This window comes from Panthera tigris, chromosome B4 (assembly GCF_018350195.1).
Source record: "Panthera tigris isolate Pti1 chromosome B4, P.tigris_Pti1_mat1.1, whole genome shotgun sequence".
Taxonomy (NCBI): Eukaryota; Metazoa; Chordata; class Mammalia; order Carnivora; family Felidae; genus Panthera; species Panthera tigris.
This window is the reverse complement of record NC_056666.1, coordinates 40,609,569-40,630,563: the sequence shown is the minus strand read 5'-3', so window position 1 is coordinate 40,630,563 and position 20,995 is coordinate 40,609,569. Positions and strand designations below refer to the sequence as shown.

The following is a 20,995-nucleotide window of genomic DNA, read 5'->3' as shown; positions in this document are numbered from 1 at the left end:
ATTTATTTATGTATTGGGAGAAAGCGTGAGTGAGGGAGAGGGACAGAAGGAGAGAGAGAGAATCCCAAGCAGGCTCTGTGCTGTCAGCACAGAGCCCAATGTAGGGCTTGATCCCATGACCCTGGTATCATGACCAGAGCCAAAATCAAGTCAGACACTCAACTGACTGAACCACCCAGGCACCCCTCATTATTGATATTTTAATGTAAATTAATCATTTCTGTCTTCTCAATGTAAAGTTTGGCTTCTTTTCATTCATTTTATATTCAGTTGTGTTGATGTATTTGGACTTCTATTAACCATCTTATTTTGTGCTTTCTATTATTACTGCTTTTTAAAATGCTACTTCTTTCCCTACTACCTCACTAACCTCCCAATCTTGTTTGAATACCACTAAATTTGACGTTACTATGATAGATTTACACAATCAGTGCTTCTTTAGCTATATCCTCATGTTTAACAGGTTCTTTGCTCATAATTTCTCCTTGCATCTTATTCTTTTTTTCTAGGTTCAACTTCTATTTTTCTAAAAAATATCCCTTAGTACTTCCTTCATTAAGGGTCTGGTAGTGGTAATAGTGATAACTGAAACAAACAGCCATGCATTCTTATATGATACTTTAGCTAGGTATAGAATTCTAGGGCATCAGTCATTTCTCACAGTGCTTTGAAGATGCCATTCTATTGTTGCTGTTGAGAAGAAGGTTGCCAGTCCAACTGTTATTGCATTGCATATAGTATTCTATCTTTGTACGTAAGTCATCTCTTTGTTCTTGTATTCTGAAATTTTACTATGTTGTGTCTAGATGTGGGTTTTATATTTATTATCTTACTTGAGACTGTGATGCCTGAATCTCAGGACTTGTATTTTCCATCAGATTTAGAAAACTTCCAGTCATTTTCTCTCCTGTTAGATGTATATTGTATATTTGTATTGCATCCTTTTTTTTTCTCATTACCTTACTTTTATTTTGCTATCTCTCTATTCCTCTCTGTTGCTTTTTGGGTGCGCTCATGCTGGCTGCTAAGAACGGATTGTGAGCATTTTTTCCAAGTCTGCATTCAGTACTGTCATGTTGGTAGCTTGAAGTTGGCCATGGTTGGAGTATTTGCACCATGGAAATCAGCAAATCCTAAAAACCAGGGCTTTGCTTTTCTCCAGATGGCTGGCTCATCAGCACATCACGTCTTAGGTCTATCTTCTAGTTCCCTAATTCCCTCAACTCTGTCTAATCTCCAGATGATGTCTAACCCATCAGTTGAGTTTTCTTTCTATTTCCTTGACTATATTTGTAACTTTAGAAGGTAAATGCAGTTCTTTTTCAACTCTATTGTTTTTTTTTCTTATTGTCTTGTCCTTTTATCAGGTTTCAATTACTTCATATTTATAACAAGAATTTTTTTTTTAATTTTTTTTAACATTTATTTATTTTTGAGACAGAGAGAGATAGAGCATGAATGGGGGAGGGGCAGAGAGAGAGGGAGACACAGAATCGGAAGCAGGCTCCAGGCTCTGAGCCATCAGCCCATAGCCTGACGCGGGGCTCGAACTCACGGACCGCGAGATCGTGACCTGAGCTGAAGTCGGACGCTCAACTGACTGAGCCACCCCGGCGCCCCTATAACAAGAATTTTAAGTATATTTGTTTTTTATAACCTCTGTACAAGAATGAAATTATTTGAAGTTTTTTGGAGTTCTCATGGTATGTTAGAAAGCAGATAAGCCTGTGTGACGTGGTGACTCAGAACCCAGAGAGCACTTATCATAATGCCTGGCACATAGTATAAACTCCATAAATTTAAATTCCCTTCCTTTTGGCTTCTCCATGGCTTAAAACAACAGAAGTCTAATCTCTCACAATTTCTGGAGGCCAAATGGCTGAAGTCAAGGTGATGGTAGGGCTCTACTCCCTCCAGAGGCCCTAGGGGAGAATCTCTTCCTTGCTTCTTCCAACTACTGTGAGCAATCCTTGATGTGGCTGCATCATCTCGATCTCTGCCTGTAACAACATTGTTTCCTCTCTCTCTCTCTCTCTCTCTTTCTCTTTCTCTCTCTCTCTCTCTCACTCTCTCAGTCACCTCCTGCTGCCTTCCTCTTATAAGGATACATGTGATTGCATCTAAGGCTGACTTAGGTAATCCGAGATAAGCTCTTCCTCTCAAGATCCTTAACTTAATCACGTCTTTTGCCCTATAAGATAATTCATAGGTTCCAAGAATTAGGAAATTAATCTTTGGAGGGGGCCATTTTCCCTGCTTACCCCACCCCAGATGCCAACTGACAATACTTCCAATGTCCTGCTTTTCTTTCCCTCAGGATTTTCTATTTTGTTTTCTTGAGTATATGATTTGACCTTGAAACATGCTTCACTCTTCTGGACCTGGCTATGCAAAAGGACTACTTGCCTCAATGCTTCATTAGTCTGTTTGCAGTGAAGACTCAGCAGTGACATTGGGTATCTCCTTTGTCGTGTAAGCCTATAGGCCCTCGCTCTGTTGTGGGAGCCAATGGTGGCATGGCTGGTATGAGACCAAGGCACAGATGCTGTGAAAGCACGGGGGATGTGGTGACTGGGGGCTCAGGTTCCGTGTCACATTCTTACCTTCATTCTGCAAAAATGTTTCAAGTGTCTACAATGCCCCGGCTAGGAATTCAGAGATAAGAGACACAGCCTGTACCCTGAATTAGGGAGCTCACAGTTGAATGGAGTATGACTATAAACAAAGGAAATACCAACACAAAGGAGGATGAGGGTTTTGATGGAAGGGTGGCCGTGGTGCTGAGGGAGCACAGGCTGGGGTGGGGGGCAGGGAGTAGAACTAGTTCAGAAGGGCTTCCTGGAGGAAGTGGCTCTGGAGCCACATCTCAAAGAATGAGCGGAGAGAGTCAAGGTAATAAGGGGGTGCAGAGGGGAAAGGTGCACAAGGGCATGGAGACAGAGTGAACGGGCATGTTCCTCATCGTCTTCCATGTCACCTTCCTCACTGTGCCCATCCGCCCAGCCCCCCCCCCAACACTGACCTCTGAGTGCCCGTGCACTATGGTGTTAGGCTGAGCACTGCACAGAAGTTACTCCCCACCCAGACGCCTATGTACCGATCTAATGGAAGGTTGATTCAGGTGATGACAAATCTAGAGTTTTCCCTTAGAAGTCCTGGGTCAGTCTTAACTGTGACTTCATTCTCCTTGAAACTTTCTCCACAGGGACCTTCACCTCGGACCCCTACGACTTTGCCAACTCCTGGGCCCTGAGCAGTGGGGAACAACAGTGCAAACGAGCATCCCCTCCTAGCAGCCCATGCAACGTCTCATCTGAGGAAATGCAGAAGGTAGGTATAGCCCAGGCTGGATGTTGTCTGAATGCAGTGGGACTTCTGGAATTGAGAAGCAGAAAATCATCTGTTCTCTACTCCTCCACTGAGACGCAGAGTGGACCTACCTCTGCGGGTCCCTCTGACTCTTCAAAGAGGGGTTCCCATGGACCCCTTTTCTCCTGAAAACCAACTATGGCTGGAGTCAGGTTAGCTCTAGTCTAATACTGCTCTGGGCCTGGAGCTCTAAAATGTCTGTCCAGTGAGTGGGTATAGTGAGCAAATAGACTTTTCTGTTTTTGTTTTTAATTAAAAAAAAAAGTTTATTTTTGAGAGAGAGAGAGAGAGACAGAGAGATAGAGCATGAATGGGGAGGGACAGAGAGAGATGGAGACACAGAATCTGAAGCAGGTTCCAGGCTCTGAACTGTCAGCACAGAGCCTGATGTGGGGCTCGAACTCACAAACCGTGAGATCATGACCTGAGTGGAAGTCGGATGCTTAACTGACTGAGCCACCCAGGTGCTCCTAGACTTTTCTGTTTTATACTCCAGTGCCTTCTCTTGTGCCCAAATATCTCCACCATTGCCTGCCACCTGTCTGAAATTCTGCGATAGGAAACAGTTCCTTTTTAGGTGTTCAATAAGTGGTTGTTCTAAAGTATAAATAGGAGGACAAGGCCCCTAGGTCTTATCAGCACATCAGCAAGAAGAGGGTTACTTTATAGTTAGGGAAGCTGAGGGAAGAGGAGGGCCTGGGTGTGATGGCAAATTAATTTTAAAATTCGTGGCTTACAACAATAGGAATGTATTCCCTCATAGTTCCGGAGACCAGAAGTCTCAGTGTGGTTTCCTTGGGCCAAGATCAAGGTGTCAGTAGGGCTGCTCTCCCTTGGGAGGCTCTAGGGGAGACTCCCAGTTCCAGTGTCTGGTGGCTGTGGCATTCCTTGGCCTGTGGCCACATCAATCCAGTGGCTGCCTCTATGGTCACATGGCTTCCTATTGTCTGTGTGCCTCTGCCCTGAGTCTCAGTACCGACGGTGGTACCTCCCATCCCTTTCTCTGCAGCTCATATTTCTAATCATATGGTAGCTCCTCAGAAGCTTCTTCCCTTTCAGAGTTGCCTCTTAGGACCCCACTACCAGAACCTTCACCTTGGAGGAGAGGGGGTCTGGCGGGAGGGAGTGCACAGGACTGAATCCTGCCTCTACCTTCTTCAGGTGGTAGCCTTTGTGTCTTGGTGGTTAGGGTGTTGGGAGGGTGATGCTTTAGGTGGGGAAAGACCTCCCTTGATGGACGACCCTACTTCCCCTTGGAGTTGGGCTGCTGGGGCTGAGAGAGGAGAAACAGCCTGTCACTGGGGTGAAGCTGGGCCCTTGTCAGCACAGGGATTGTCCTAGTGAGGCAGGGGCTCACTGTCTGGGGGGTTTTCTTGGAGGTGTTGTAAGTCAGACCCCCCCTGTGCAGGGAATGACTGGGGACCTGTCAGGAGCAGCATCTGTAGGGGGAGAGAGAGGCCATGCTGGGCGTGGGGAAGGTGAACAGCCATGTAGTTACAACTGGGGCCTCAGCTGATCCTTCAAGGAGCTCTGAAAGCTGGGGTGGCCCCGCTAGACAAGCCTGTACTGACCCGCTGGTCACTTGATATAGGATTCCTTTGGGCAGGGAGGCTTGGGCTGAGGGCAATGCCTGCAGATGACTCCGCTGTGAGTCTTTACCAGCCAACCCTCTAGGCCGTGAGTGGATGAGTCCTTGGCTTTGAAGGGCATCTACGCTGTACCCTACAACCCCTGTGGAGCCGGCCACTTAACAGCACCATCTCCCAGCCAGGGAGCAACCACCCTGTTCCATCCCACAGGAAGAGGGTGGTCCCTGCTTCTGTCCAGGAACACAGCCATGACAGGACTTGACAGGCCACAGTGGGCCTGTACAGTTCTGCAGGGAGATGAGGAAATCACAGCCATGGGAGGTTAAGTAGCTGCCAAAGTCACCAGCTAACAAGCTTCAGAGTCAGAATTCACTGTCTCTGGCTTCACCCCCCTCCCTCCTCCCTTGTTCTGGCTGCATTGCCTCAGGCTGCTTGTTATCTCTGCCTGTGGCCCTTGAGTTTTCCCTCAGGAGTTGGCTTCCAGGATTCTTATGGTTCCTTTCAGCTCTAAAACTTTGTGTGTTTCTGTGGATTGGGCTAGAAAGTCAGTTTATAATAAGTTGCAATAAACATTCAGTGGGAATAGGCGGTGGTATGTGTCTGGAGATTGGGACAGCCTCCATGGTGTCAACCCCCAGTCAGCCCTTGCAGAAGTCTGATCTTCCCCAAGTCTGCACAAAAGTAGAGAAACTCCAGCTTTCTCCTACTCCAGAAGCAAAATAAACACACACACACACACACACACACACACACACACACACACGAGAGAGAGAGAGAGAGAGAGAGAGAGAGAGAGAGAGAGAGAGAGAGAAGTGCGCTTCATTACTGGCTGGTTACTCACGCAGTGAGTCTTTTCTGTTTTTGTGGAACAATCTGATCTCCTGAACCAAGGACCGTGTCAAGCACAGGAAAACATTCTAACTCGATGTTTTATCCAGCTGCCTAGATTGTAAACACAATTTCCAATTTATAAACAAGCACATTCCCAATGCCTCTTTTTTGTGTGGCCAGTGTTTCAATGGTGCTAGGTTTCTGGCTAGCCCACGAACATCCGTGGCACCTGGAACGTAGCCCAATACCAGCCACTGACCGAGGCAGACCAAGTTCTAACACTCGAGGGGAGGGCGAGGTTGTGTGGAAGAGAGTAGCTTCCTCTTCTTTCCAGGAAAACTTTGAAATATCTGGTCCTTGCCCTTGGTAGTTCCTTGATATTCTCATCCATGGGCCTCAGCATTATGCTAAAGGTACGGGTGTGGGGTCAGGCCACTTCCTGGCTCTGTAACTCTGAGTGAGACATGAACTTCTCCAAGCATCAGCTCCTGCAGAGTAAAATAGGCCTAGGAAGAGTGGCCGCTGCACAGGACCACAGTTCAGGATGAGAGAGAGAGAATATGTGTAGGCTGTTTAGCCCGGTGGGGCTCAATCCTATGAGCTGTTCTTGTTATTATTATCATTATTTATTGGCTCCTGATGTGCTCCCGCTGTCTGCTCACTGCTGCAGCATCTGTACTATGGGATGGGAAGAAGCCAGACACACTCAGGACTTTAAGCATAAACTCCAAAATTAAATTTTCCCCCCACCCTCCTCCCAGTTGTAACCCCGTTCCTTTTGGGGAGCTGAGCCCAGTGCGAGGTTAAGAGAGAAGGTGTCTGGGGGCGCCTGGGTGGCTCAGTTGAGCGTCCAACTTTGGCTCAGGTCGTGATCTCGAGGTTTGTGAGTTCAAGCCCTGCTTCTGGCTCTCTGTTGTCTGCAACAGAGACTACTTCGGATCCTCTGTCCCTCTCTCTCTTGGCCTCTACTCCGCTCACACTCTCTTTCTCTCAAAAATGAAAGTTAAAAAAAAAAAAAAAGGAGAGAAGATGTCTGAACACAGCCACATCGAGGGGTGGGGAAGTGACAGAAGCCAAATTTTCTTCCAGAGCTGCTTGGTAACCCAAGTGAATTTCAGATTGAGTGCCCTCAAGGATCATGTGCAGTGAGGGGCAGAAAGAGAGAGTTTTTATCATTTCTGTCTTTTATGTCCTAACTTACCATTTTGTGGCTGGCAGGTGGTTCACTCTCTCCACCCTTCAGTGTTTGCTAGGCAGGGGTGGGATTAAGGCAGGGGGTGCTGCAGTGGTGAGGTCGTGGTGGGGCCACATAAGTCCTTCTGATATTGAATGGCTCTTTGAGGGCATGGGTTTTGTCTTACTTTATTTTGCAAACACAGGCCAGCACAGAGTAAGTGCTGGATGAATATTCCCCCACCCTCGGAGTACAAAGGAGTACTCCCATTTGTCCATAAGAAGTGGGAGGTGAAGACAGGGTTTTCACATGGAGAACCTGATACTGGGTTGAGTTGAGGAGGGAGACAGGGCACTTTGTCTCCTGGAGACGAAGGGGAAGGAGGGACAAAGAATCCATGAGAAGCCTTGTTTGTCTCCCTGCCAATCCCTCAACTTTTGGAGGCTCCAGCTGCAGGCTTGCTACTCACTTTGTCTCCTGGGTGCATTAAAGTCCTTACTAACCAGCGCCCTGGGAGCAGCCTGAGAAATTGGTTACCAAGTTCTTAGTGCTGGGCTGAGGCCCCCAAACGCACCAGACCTCCTGAGGCACAAGCTCCTTCAAGCTCAGAACTAGCTTCAGGGTTGTTTACCTGAGAAGGGAGACCTGACTTTGTCTCAGCCAATCAGGTTGTGTTCACTCAAGTCTGGGGTGCTCTCATTGGTTGGGAAGCACAGCGACTCATCTCCTGGGAGGTGATTAGTGCCATCTTTGGAAGGAATTGTTCACAGCCCGCTTAGTCCCCTGGGCCCCTGGGTTCAGAAGTCAGGTCTGGTAAATGGGCATCATTTACAAGTGCTTGCCATTGTGGCTCTAAGGACTATTTTGCGGTGGCAGAATGTTCTGTGGGGAAGACTGCATTGACCTAAGAACTTTTCTTGAGAGCCACCAGAATCTATTCTCTCACTTCTCTGGGGTGTACCTTCTTTCCAGGCCGGTAGCAAGGAGTTAGCTTCTTCTGAGGCAGGTCATATTACGTATACCTAGGGGATGAATGTTTCCTTGTTATGCCAACAAAACCCAGCGCCTCTCTACTGGGACTGAATAATGGCTTGTTTGATTGCATGCAAATTTACAGTTTTTTCAGCTTTAGAAACAGAAGGCAGGGCTGCTAGAGTCTGGAGCTCAGAGTGGCAGACCCAGTAGTAAGAAGCCCCAAGCTCTAAATGCTCAGATAATTAATGAGGATTTCAGGTAACTCTACTACACAATTAACATTTTAGAAACATTCTTAGGTTGCCTTTTTTTTTTTTTTTTTTAATTCTTTCAGTTTGGGTACTGTCTGCAAGGGCTGAATCTTATAAAAGGATCCTGTCTTTGTCCTCAGTGCTCACTATAGCATGAAGCCCAAGGCTGCAGCTGGTCCATCTAATGCTCTTGCTAGTTAGAAAAAGGTGCCCCTTCCTGAAGGCACTTTACCGCTGCCTATTGGGAAATCACCATAATAATCATTAGAAATGTACATAGAATGTACGTGGACATGTGTGGTGTCCACAATTGTGGACGATAACCCCGTGGCATATTGCCATTGTACACTGTATGACCTGCGGAAATATATTCGATGGTCATGACCTTGGCCTCACTTCCGCTGGGAAATGCAGTTGCTGCAGCCATCCTCCTCCCCAGGATCACCTCCCCCAGACTGGGAAGGCCATCTCCCGCTTTTGCTGCTGCCATCTGCATGTGAGGTTGCTTTCGTGGCTCCGGCTCCAAGGATTTTCTCTGTATTCCCCAGAGTTGGTCCTCAAGATGGCCAGTCTTTCTTGAGAAGACCGAGTGCACCATTATCACTCAGCCTTCTGGTGGTGAATTTTCCAGCAGCAGCAGCAGCCTCAGGCAGGTGTCTGGAGCAGAAGAAAATTTTTAAATCAACGTCAGGACTCTTAGGCTTCTCATAACTCAGAGTGGCAGTGAGCCCATGTGCTTGTGGTGGAATGGGCATGACCTTGACCAGGGTGCTTTTGGGGGTTTAGCCTTATAGCAGAGATCAGAGGCTGCCACAGGGTTTCAGAGATTGCCCTCAAATCAAGCAGAACACGACTTTTTAGTATACTTATTTGACGAACCCTTGAGGAGGGTCAGATGAGGTTTTAGTACTCAAGCTTTCAATTCAAAGGCCTTCCTAACATAAGAATCTCAAAATCCCTTAACAAGTGGCTTTCTTTCCCTTTTCCTTCCCCTCTGGTGAGGAGAAGAATGAGCAAGAATCTGATGGTGCCTGTTCGAACATATTTATTGAGGTATTTTGTGTGGCTTGGGTGATACCAAACTATGAAAGTTGGATTGCAGTCCTATTCAGGGGACAAAACACAGAAGACAAATTGAACAACCATGAAAGAGAAAATGCAAATGCCATCTTGGGTCAGTAGAGGACGAATTACCAAAAGAATGGTGAATGGTATTAGCTCAGGGAGTCAGCTCCTATCACAAAGCTGATGATCTTTCCTTACTGGGAGCAGGATGAGTAGAATGGTTCCACCCCCCGGGAGCTTGGACAGACCCCAAACTGGGAACCTGGGGATGGTGCTTGGCCCTTCTCCCAGCCAGCCAAGCCCTGCCCTGATCCCTGACGATTGCTCACATGCCTCCCAGAAGACCAAGGCACAGGGTGAGGAGGGTCCTTTGGGATACAGGGACTTCTGTGACATATCCAGTTACCCTACTTCTCATGAGGGCTGTACCCCAATCACCTCAGAGAGAGAAATGTCCAACTCCACAAAACAAAACAAAACAAAACAAAACAAAACAAAACAAAACAACACATCCATTTGGTAGAAACCTATCAACCAGTTTCACGGGGGCTTTGTGAGTCAGATCTTGGAATGTGGGTAGGAATCCCAGGCCAGCCAGAAGATATAAATAGAATCAGCCACCCCCCCTCATCCATCCTTGCTGGCTGACCAATGACAAACTGTGCCCCACCACAGGGGTGAATTCTTGAACCCACTACTCTGGGTCAGTTCAGGCGCCAGGCGACCCCATACCTCCCCCAGGGGCAGCCACAGGACACCCACCCCAGGGCTGGAAAGATCAGGGCCTGGGTGAACAATCTTGCACTTTATTTATTAGCTTCTCCTTTCTTTGTTCACTTCAGTCCTAGGAATGCCCCCTCCCTTGTCCTTCGTCAGCTGTTTGGGAACAAACACAATAGCTAAGCTTTAGATCTCTTGCCACTGCTTTTTCTCTTCCCCGCTGTCTGCCACTGGGGAGATGAGCTTCTTTTCTGTCTCCCTCCCTCGAACCGCCTTGGCATCTCCAGAGAAGAGGCCTGGACTTCTTTAATGAACTGAAAATGTGATTATGTTGGGCTACAATTGGGTCTGCGCACCCACCCGGGCAGGATGAAGTCATGGGCTGATGGAGCTGGGCTAGATATCTCTTGACAGCCTCTGGCACCACAGACAAGAGATGAAGGAGGATAGAAGTAGCCGATGCTGGGCACTGGAGCCAGGGAGATGCTGGAAGTGTGCAAAAGAGCTGACCATCATATGTCTCTGCCAGAATGGTTCAGCAGAGAGCTGAGGGGAATAACCATTTTCGAACTGTGTGGCTAGTATGGACAACAGACCGATGATAGTAGTTCTAAGCCCTTGATTGCCTTTCCTGTGTAACCTCGTTTAGTTTTATTTTGCAGCAACTGGCTTCGATAGGTATTGCTGTCTGTGTTAGGAGTAGGTTCCTCTGTGAGTGACTGTACACCCAAAGTAACAAGGGCTTACACAACGTAGAAGTTTATTGCTCTTTCTCGGTGTAGAGAACTTGGGTGGAATGTCCAGGGCTAGCACAGGGTACCACGGTGTTGAGATCCAGGGTCCTTCTGTCTTGTTTCTCTGTTGTTGTTGACGTGAAGCTTCCAGTTCATGATCCAAGATGGCAGTTCATGCCTCAAGCATCACAACCATATTCTAGCAGTGGGGAGAGAAGGAGCTAAGAAAGAAGCGCCCTCTCCTTTTGGAGACGTTGCCTGGAATGTTGCCCATGACCCTTCTGCTTATGTCCTACTAGGCAAAGCTTAGTTATGTCCATTCCTGGCAACTGGGGAGGTGAAGAAATAGAATCTTTGTTCCCAGCGGGCACGTGCCCAGGAGACAGTTGAAATTTGAAGGTTCTATGACTAAGAAAAAAGGGAAGAACAGATCCTGGGCAACTTTCAATCTCTGCTACACCCTGCCTTCTTTATAGGTGAGGAAACAGGTGCAGAGGGGCAAGATAATTTTCCTACACACACACACACACACACACACACACACACACACACACACACACTATGGAAGTGACAGGGTTGGGATTGCAGTCCAACCATGCTTCTAAAACCTGTGCTTTATCTGCTGTACTACACTGTTGTCTAACCTGGTTGTGAGGAAACAGTTGGTGAGGTGTGGCTCGCCAATGTGGCAGTTTCCACATTGAGGGTGTGGAAAACCATGTAAATGGTGGTTTGGTGACAGATGACTGACCTGTGGGATGGAATCAGGCTTTGAGCCCTGCTTGGTACAGCAGTTTGTAAATTACTTAGCTGACACTCTTAAAAATGATAGAGGATGGGAAAGAGATTTTCTGTCTCTCTATTTATTTATGTATTTAATGTTTATTTATTTTTGAGAGACAGAGACAGTATGAGCAGGGGAGGGGCAGAGAAAGAGGGAGACACAGAATCTGAAGCAGGTTCCAGGCTCTGGGCTGTCAGCACAAAGCCCGATGGGGGGCGTGAACTCATGAACTGCGAGATCATGACCTGAGCCAAAGTTGGACGCTTAACTGACTAAGCCACCCAGGCACCCCGGGAAAGAGATTTTCTATGGATTATCTATTGATTATGGATTTGGATTTTCTATTGGTACATACTATATTAGACAATAAAACAGAAATGTAAAACATATTCACTTAAAAATAATAAACACATTATATTTAACATGGATGCCATCTTTTTAATAAAAAGAACTATAAATTCCAACAGAAAATGTAGAGAGAGAAAAATGGCATTGTTTCACAGTTTTGCAAATCTCTTTCCTATCTGGCTTAAGAGAAATCAGCTGGATTCCCATGTCAGCTTCTGTAGTCAGTCTGTTGTGATATCACATACCATGTAGCCTCTGGAAAATTCCACTGGACACTCATGAAAGAGTGAGAGCATAAAGGTCAAATAACATCTTAGTATTATTATAAAAATATTTTTGATCTTATGGAGCCCTGAAAGGATCTTGGGAATCCGTAGGAGGTTCCTGGACTACACTTTGTGAACCACTGACCTAGTTAATGTTTTACTCTCTCTATGCCTCAGTTTCCAAATCTGAAAGACTGTCTCTCTTGCCTTTCTCCGAGGAGGTTTGTGTTCTTTGAAGGTGTTGCAGGCTTATGAAGGGCAAGTTTGTGGGAGCAAGTGCCGAGGCGGTCTCTGAAATAACTGTTTGCTCTGGGGACATGGGTGATGCGAGAGAAGGGGCATGGGGGGGGAGGGGGAATGAGCTGGAGTCAGATCCTAAAAGGCCTGGCCTTACTGCCTTTCTAAGGAGGTAGGACTTTGCCCTTTAGGCTGTGGTGGGACACCGTCAGATTTGCCTTGTATCCTGACTTAGGCATATGCTAGAGACCTAGAGACCACATGACCAGTGCTTGCTGAGTGAAGGTTTGGTCACCTCCTACCTGACGACGTCTCTCCCCAGGATCTGAGAGGACACGAAGTCGGCTCCATCTTGGACTTTTTTCTGTCTTGGCACCTGGCCTGGCCTGACAGGGCTACCTGTGGTGGAGTGGGGAAGGCTGGGGGGAGAGGCACCATGCTGCACTGGGGGCCCTCAGACGGTGGTCATGCTACCATGACCTACTAGGCCAAGTTCAGGCCAGAGCTGACCGAAGGAAGACTGGAGGGCAAGATGGAAAGACAAACTTGCCCTTTTGTCTCTGTTGAGGAAGAAATCCTAGCCAGATTTTCAGGTGCAGACACAGAGGGCAAAGGCATTGTTCTAAGAAGGGAGGTGGCTGTTTCTGCAGAAATCCACTCCCATCCTGCAAGCGAATAGTTAGAAAACACCCTTCTTGCTGCAGCTTTCTATAAACCATTTAGTACCTCAAGGGACCTCCCAGGAAATGTGCTGAAATACTGGTCCCATTCTTCCTCTGAGCAGGGAACAGACATCTTTGGGCCAGCTGGAGATGGGTCATGCCGGCCTCTGCCCCACATCGCTCTCAAAGTGGGAGGAGATGTCTAGACTCCTGGGTCTCTTCTGTCCTCTGGTTGACACTGTGCTTGGCTGGTGAGAACCCTAGGTATTTGGTCCCTGTGCCTGTGCGAGATGTCCTTTGGGCTGCTCCAGACCCTGTCCTACAGCCTAGGTGATGACACTATCACTCCCATGGAGTTGCCTTTTTGGGTTTTTCTCTAGTTGTAAATTGTGGGTGAGGAGAAAGGTAGGCAAGAGCCTGAGCATCCAGTCTTCTCTGGGACACCCTTGGCTGCCCTTTAAGGGTCCAGGAACCTCACTTTCTGAGGGAAATTTCTCATGGGGCACGCTGAGGCATTTCCACGGGGGCATTTCCATGGCAGAATGGAAAGAACTGGGCGCAGGCCTCAGCCTCCTCCCCTGAGCCTGAGGAGAGTTGTAGACCCGCCTGGTGCAAAGAAGAGTTGGTCCTTCTCCCATCACCCCACTTGAAAGAAATCCACTTTGTTCTGGAGGAGTATGAGCCTCTCAAATAGCAGATGAAGGAGAGCAGCCCCTCTGTTCACCTCGGAGTCTCCAAGATGATAGTAGTGTGATAATGTTGTCATGGCAACCATTCATCCTTGTTTAGCCTGGGGAGATGGAGATGGGGGGAAAGGGACAAAGATGTCCTTCTGTCCTGCTGGTGAGTTGCCCACCATTCTGGAGGATAAGCCTATTGGCAGAAGGGACAGGAGGGACCAGGATTCTCTGGTGACCAGGAGATCCATGATGATAATATGGAGTCGCCATTTATTAGGTGAAACTTTTACATGGGTTATTTCATTCAGTCTTCACTACCATCTCATCAGATAGGAGCTGTTACTATTATCCCCATTTTGTAGAGGAGGAGGGGTTAAGCAAATAGCCAAAGGTCATACAGCTAGCAGGTGGAAGAGGCAAAACTCACATCTGGGGCTGTGAAGTCATAACAAGTCCAGGGACTCTTCCTGGCATTGTCTTCAGAGACCTCGGTTTTCCCTGTGTAAAGGGCTCAGGGTGGCAAATGGAAGGAGGCATGCCATAACCCAAGACCTCAGCGGTCACGGGTGACCCTACTGCCATCTTCATTCATTGACTGCTTGCTCAGTGCCAGGCACTGCGGTGCCTTCCCACCACCTGCGAGGCAGCGCCTGTTGGTATCATTCCCATGTTACCCAAGGACACCCTTCTCTAGCGAGGCAAGGAGATTTGCCTCAGTCCCCACTGCCAGGAAGTGGCAGAGCTGGGCTTAAGCCAGAGCACGCTCTCAGCCGCACAGTGGGTGTGGAGTCTCCAAGCTGATGGGAAGGAAGCCAGAAAAGTGGAGTCCTGGAGGGAGCGCCGCTCTCAGCGGTTGGCTTCCAAGACGTGGGGCTGCTAATTGTCCGGGCAGGCAGGTCTGCAGCTGCAGCTTCGCAGTTCAGCAGCCCTCGCAGCTGCGGCTTTGCTAACAGGCGGAGGGAACCAGCCACACCCAACTGCTTGGGCCAGCTGGCCCTGGACCTCCTTCGGAGTCCCTCCTGCCCCCCCGGGCCGGTGTGATCAGGTGCAGCTGTGACATTCCTCCCTGCTGCCTAGTTCCGATGGCAGACTCTGTGCAGGCTTGGTGGGGTGCGGGGGCCCCAGCTCAGGGCCCCTGTGGGCAGGATGTGGATTTTCCCTGGGACCACAGCTTGTTCCTGGAGCTGCCAGGGCGGGTCTTGCGGATGGTGAGCAGTGTTGGGTCAGATTTCTATTCCTCGGGGCTTTCCACGTTGCCAAAAAAGACCCCCCTCCCAGCCTGGCTCTTGATTTACACAGGCTTGCTCTGGCCATCCTTTGGTACAGTTTGAGCAGATTGGATTTCCTTCTCTTCAAATCTATCATTTCTTCCCTCTTTTTTACTGTCCCTTTTGTGAACACTGATTTGCTCTGGTTTATCCTTCAGGACTCAGCCTTCCATTGAGATGCTCTTGTAGTTCTTTCTTTTTAGCTGAAGGTTGTTTTTTATTTTATTTTATTTTATTTTATTTTATTTTATTTTATTTTTATTTTTATTTTTTAATTAAAAAAAAATTTTTTTTAACGTTTATTTATTTTTGAGACAGAGAGAGACAGAGCATGAACAGGGGAGGGTCAGAGAGAGGGAGACACAGAATCTGAAACAGGCTCCAGGCTCTGAGCTGTCAGCACAGAGCCCGATGCGGGGCTCGAACTCACGGACCGCGAGATCATGACCTGAGCTGAGTCGGCCGCTTAACTGACTGAGCCATCCAGGCGCCCCTGTTTTTTTTTTTTAAAGTATTGATTTATTTATTTTTAAGTAGGCTCCATGCCCAACAAAGGGCTCAAACTCACGACCCTGAGATCAAGAGTCGCGTACTCTACCGACTGAGCCAGCCAGGCACCCCTTGGCCGAAGGTTTTAAGTCCATGTACTAATTCTCCAGTCGGAGAGCATGTCTATGCATGAAAAAGCTGATGCCCCAGCAGGGAGCACCTATGGTGACCATACTGTATTGTCTCAAGTCCAGGACATGTCATTGTTCCATGTATCACTAAGAAAGAAAACCTGAGGAACAAAGAGAAGGAAAGTAACTGGGAGTGAGAGGCGGAGAAATCACACTGGGAAGCCTGTTATCAGGGCCACAGTGATTGTTCAACTCAGTTAGTTGCCTGATTTACTTTGAAAATAGTGTGAACAAATTAAAAACAAATTCTTTTATGTGCTCTGTACATTCTCTTTGGGTTTTGTTTTGATCAATATTCTGACACAGAGGACAGATGCCACTCTAGACAATTTGAATAAAAAGGATTTATTACACCAGGTCAGATGGCTTAGCGGTTATTAAGACGGCTGAATGAAACTCTGTAGGATGAGAGTCCAGAAGACATTCTCAAGTCAAAAAAAAAAAAAAAAAGCTGCCAATTGAAGTGTGTTATTGATTGTAAGATGCACACTAAGTTCAGAGATTTTATTTTATTTTATCTTATCTTGTCGCAGAAAGAAAATTTTATTTGCAGCAAAGAAGGAGCTCATGGGGAATGGCTTCTAAAGCTGTGCCTCCCAACTTCAGAGGTTTTAAACTGCAAAAAAAAAAAAAGTACATTTAGAATCATTAAGACACAGACCACAGAGATGTTTACAAGTACAATATATAGGGATGTTTGTGCTAACATGTTACTAGAATAGTCAACGACGATTCTGAACCTGCCCTGTGTTGTTGGGTTGAGGGTATCAACAAGGTGGCAAAATCCAAGGACAGCCCTTGCCTGGCAGAGGATCTCAGGGACATTTTCTAGAATCCTAGCTTGTTTTTGCGGGTAGGAGCTGGTTCCGTCTGGCCCCAGGAATCACCGGGTGAATGCCCGGAAAATGTACTGCACCCCGATATGCTGAATGTAAATCTCAGCAGTGTCTGCTTTATGTAGCTCCTGGTGCCATATCCTCCTGTATGGTGGGGAAGACCCAGACGGGGAGACGGGGCTGCTAGATCAGTGCAAAGCAGACCCTCATCAGCATTCCTGATGGCCCGACTCCAAGCTCAGCACCCTTCACTCCCCTCCCTCTGCTCGTTCCTTTCCTAGGACCCCACCTGTCACTGCTGTTCAAAGTGTCAGTGCTGTGGGTTCTGCATGTTCAGGGCTCAGTCTGGGAGATAACCTGAGTCTCCGTCCATCTCTTGTAGCATGAGTTCAGGATTTTGCCTTTGATGGCTGGACCCTTTAATCTGACAAATGTTGATAAGCACCTCCTAGATGTCAGGAATGAAGGAGCTTCCTCGGTTTTCCCGGCGAGAGTGGTTCTTCGTGGAGCCACATTCAGGAAGCCGGGACTGCGGGGTGCTGTTCCGCACTGAAGTGGTGTCTCATTCCTGCAGGGCCCGTGGGAGCAGTGTCAGCTTCTGAAGAGTGCCTCGGTGTTTGCCCGCTGCCACCCCCTGGTGGACCCCGAGCCTTTTGTGGCCCTGTGTGAAAAGACTCTGTGCACGTGTGCCCAGGGGCTGCGGTGCCCATGCGTGGCCCTCTTGGAGTATGCCCGGGCCTGTGCCCAGCAGGGGATGGTCTTGTACGGCTGGACCGACCACACTGCATGCCGTAAGTCAGCGCCCACCCTCCCAGCTGGGCATGAGTAGTGTCTGTCCTGTGGTGTCACTAGGGAAGCCCTGGGACAGTGTCAAGATCCTGGGCCTTTGCCACACCCCAACAGGCCAGTGCTGCAGGGCCTCCAGTGCCTGGGCCACCTGGTCACAGAGGGCTGGCCCGCAGGCGGAGTCCCCTCCCTTGAAAGCTGCAGCTGGGAAGACCTTCCCATGCCTCTGTTCTGTGCCATGCCTCCCCCTCCCCCCCCCCCCCCCCCGACTCCCTCGGGAAATCTGTTGCCTGGACTTGAGAAACATCCTCCTTCCCTCATGGGACCCTCAGCCATCCTGATCCCAATTCACATCTTCACTGCCTGTCTGTCTGAATTGACGAGGAATAGGGCGTTGTCCCAACTATCCATGGGGTGATCTTGGAGAGCCTGGCAGGCTGTCATTACATCCTTCTCTTGTATTAACCCAGCCTTCCTTCCTCTGGCCACAGTGCTTATCTGTCCCTCCCCCACCCCTCACCCACCTCACTTGGTGACGCCCGGGGTTTGGATCTCCCAGTCTCACTGGGTCCCTCGCCATTGTCATTGTCACCATTCCCACATTATTGTAACTGAGTAGGAGCTTCTCTGGTTACCTTGTAAGAAGCTTCCTCTCTCTGCGGACTTTCCCTAGATCAAAAGCCATGCAGATGGACAGTCTGCGATAATCATACAGGTCATCCCAGCTGATAGAGACAGAGTGGGGAGCTGGATATTTACACCACACACATGTTTCTCAGTGTGTGTTTTTTCAGTTTATAAATTAGAGCTTTTATCTTTGCTGTAGAGGTGTGAGAAGGGGGTAATTAGCAGCTGGTTTCTCCTCTGTGAGGTGGAGCGGCTGAGTTTTTAGTTTTTTGAAGATAGGGTAGGGGGAGATGCCTGACGTATCTTGGAGGAGAAGGGGTTGGGGACAATCGTTTGGTGTTGTGAAGCCCAGAAAAGAGCATTGGTGTGTTCCAGTTCTTCAGCTGCTCTGAGCCTCAGTTAGCCACAAGGTCGAGAGACTAAAGAGAGCCAGGCCCTGCCCAGGAGGAGCTGGGTCCAGTGGAAGGGGACAGATGCTTAGGCGATAAGCCTCTGAAGGCAGTCTTGCAGCACAGTGGAAGATAAATGTGGAGTGAATGTCACCCACGTGGGGAAAGTGGGCATGAATGGCGTGCACCCCGTGCTGGGTGGGGCCTTTGATTGGGGCCAAGTTCATGAGGAAAGTGGGGCCCTTAGAGGAGGGGTGTGATGGAGGACACATTTACCTCTTGTTTGGCCCCAGGAGGACATTTATTTTCAGCTTAGAGGAGTTTGGTATTACTTTGAGAGGGTTTTAGGTGAAAGGGACCAAAAAAATCCCAAGCTCTTCATGGAAAACAGATGACCGAGGGGGAGGGGTGGTGGTCCCAGGTGACCCTGTTGAGTCTTGGCCAGGCCTTACAAGATGGAAGATGTTCCTTCAGGGGAGGGTGGTTGGCAGGATGGTCTTGGAGGGCATGTGGGCCATTTGGGTGCCATTGGGGTGAAGAAGGCCCCTGGGGCCCTGAAGACAGAGGGGAGCAGCAAAAGAACATGAAGGCTCTGAGTACATATGAGGGTCTCTCTGGGAGGGAGCTGCTCTGGGGAGACCCCTGGCTTTTCCATTTCAGGACCGGCATGTCCTGCTGGCATGGAGTATAAGGAGTGTGTGTCCCCTTGCGCCAGAACTTGCCAGAGCCTGCACGTCAAAGAAGTGTGTCAGGAGCAATGCGTGGACGGCTGCAGCTGCCCTGGTAATAAACTCATTTTATTCACAAATCCGAGACCTTGCCAGTGCCCTGGGCTTGGGGAAGCCAGATGAAGGCTACTTGTGTTTGCTCCCTATTGCTAAAATCAGAAGCCTTTTATTTATTTTTAAAAAGTCTTTGTACCGAGTGATCAGGATTGAGCCGGCGTTTATTTGTAATTGATGTTTTCCTGTTGTACTGTATCCATGAAAGCGCGTGTGTCTAGGAAACAGAAGGATGGTCTGGGCTCCAACAGTGACTTTGTTTGGGGAGCATGTGACCCAATCTGAGCTGCGGTTTTGTTTTCTCAGTGAAGTGTCAGGGAAGCGGTCTGAGTGAACGATCTTTTAAAATGTCTCCTGGGTTTGCCACGTGAGCTCAACTGAAAGAGAGCTTTGCACTAGAAAGTTTTTCTCGGGAGAGACTGAGCTTTGGTGAAAAACCCCGTTTAATTACAGAGAGTGAGGCCTGTGTGTTTGGACTCTCCTGACTTGCCCACTTGGAAGACCTTGAACAAAATTCTCACCTCCTTTCTTCACCTGTGGAACGGAGATTAATAATGCCCTCTCTTTCATTGCATTAATGTGAAAGGTCACCATCACACAACAAGTTTTTGGAGCTTCCGGGGAGAAGCCCTCAGCCTAGACTCCTGACCCCCTCACTGGTAGACCTTGAGCAAAGCCCTTTCCCCCATTTCTTCAGCAGTAGAGAGGAGATTCATAATCCCCCTCTCCCAGGTTGCACAAACGTGGGAGAGCAACAGTGCAGGATAGGTTCTTTGAGCTTCCTGGAAGAAGCACTTGGCTGTGATCATTCGTGGGGATTCTGTAGTTGGGAGATGAGCAATGATGATAAGTTGAGTCTTTGCCTCAATGCCCTTGAACACAGAGGGACAGCTCCTGGATGAAGGCCGCTGCGTGGAAAGCGCTGAGTGTTCGTGTGTGCACGCCGGGAAGCGGTACCCTCCGGGAGCCTCCCTCTCGCAGGACTGCAACACCTGGTAGCTGGGGCTGTGCGCTGTGGGCTGGGGTGGGGGAGGGGGTGCACTGGGTAGTGGCAGGTGCGACAGGACCTGGTTGGGCAGAGGGAGGAGAGGCAGAGATGAGGTGGTTTGGGAGGGTGGAGAAGTTGTTGACGAGGAGTAAGGATGATGTTATGGATGGGCCTAGAGGAGGGGGTCAGGGAGGGAAGGACGCTTTAAGTGCAAACATCATCTCTAGCTTTCCCCCCAAACTATGCTTTAGTTAATGGCTCTCTCTGAAGAAGGACTGTATTACAGTCACCACGCCACAGGCAGTTTTCTCCTTGAATACATAACCCTTTGTTCCACATCCAGGCCTGTTTCCTTTGCTGTCATTTCCTTGCTTGGCTGTCTCCCAGGAGTCCCCATGGGCTGCCTGGCGTGGTCCTGGGTTATCATTTTCAGCAGCCCCCCTGTTCTCTCTTCCCCTAGCTGTGTGGGGGTAGGGAGCAGTTGGGGGAGTAGGAATTTTCTGGGTGGCTGGTGGATTTTCAGGGACATTGGGTCCCCTAGGTTTTCTTCTTCCATCTCTCCATCAGGGCTTCTTCCCCTTGGCATGATCTCCAAGATTCCTCTGTGGCCACAGCCCTGTGCTGTTCACCTTTAACCTCATAAAGATCCCCCCTCACGCCAGCTCCTTTCTCTTCCCAGATCCCTTCCTTTTGGGGGCTGTGTGATGAGCTCTTGATCTGTTCATGTATCCTTGTGTTTGCACAACTACCCATGACCTGTGCTGCTCTCCCCAACAGCATTTGCCGAAATAGCCTGTGGGTCTGCAGCAATGAAGAATGCCCAGGTAGGTGACCTTTTGCTTATCCCCTCCCTCCTCTGAATGGAGAGGTATGTCATCCTTGCCAGACAGGGAGGGCCACATCTCAAGGCAGGGAGGAGGTGGCCTCTGCACCACAGCTGTGGCCCCCTGACTA

The 20,995-nt window shown here is 48.8% G+C and overlaps 1 protein-coding gene across 1 annotated transcript in view; it reads left to right on the top strand.

Moving 5' to 3' along the window:
• Positions 1–20,995, top strand: part of VWF (von Willebrand factor) — a 137,863-nt gene that overhangs the window by 18,394 nt on the left and 98,474 nt on the right. The window contains exons 6-10 of the mRNA XM_007089645.3: positions 3,206–3,330; positions 17,044–17,260; positions 18,932–19,054; positions 19,937–20,048; positions 20,819–20,865. Coding sequence (XP_007089707.2) covers positions 3,206–3,330; positions 17,044–17,260; positions 18,932–19,054; positions 19,937–20,048; positions 20,819–20,865 — 624 coding nt within the window. The remainder of the gene's footprint in view (positions 1–3,205; positions 3,331–17,043; positions 17,261–18,931; positions 19,055–19,936; positions 20,049–20,818; positions 20,866–20,995) is intronic.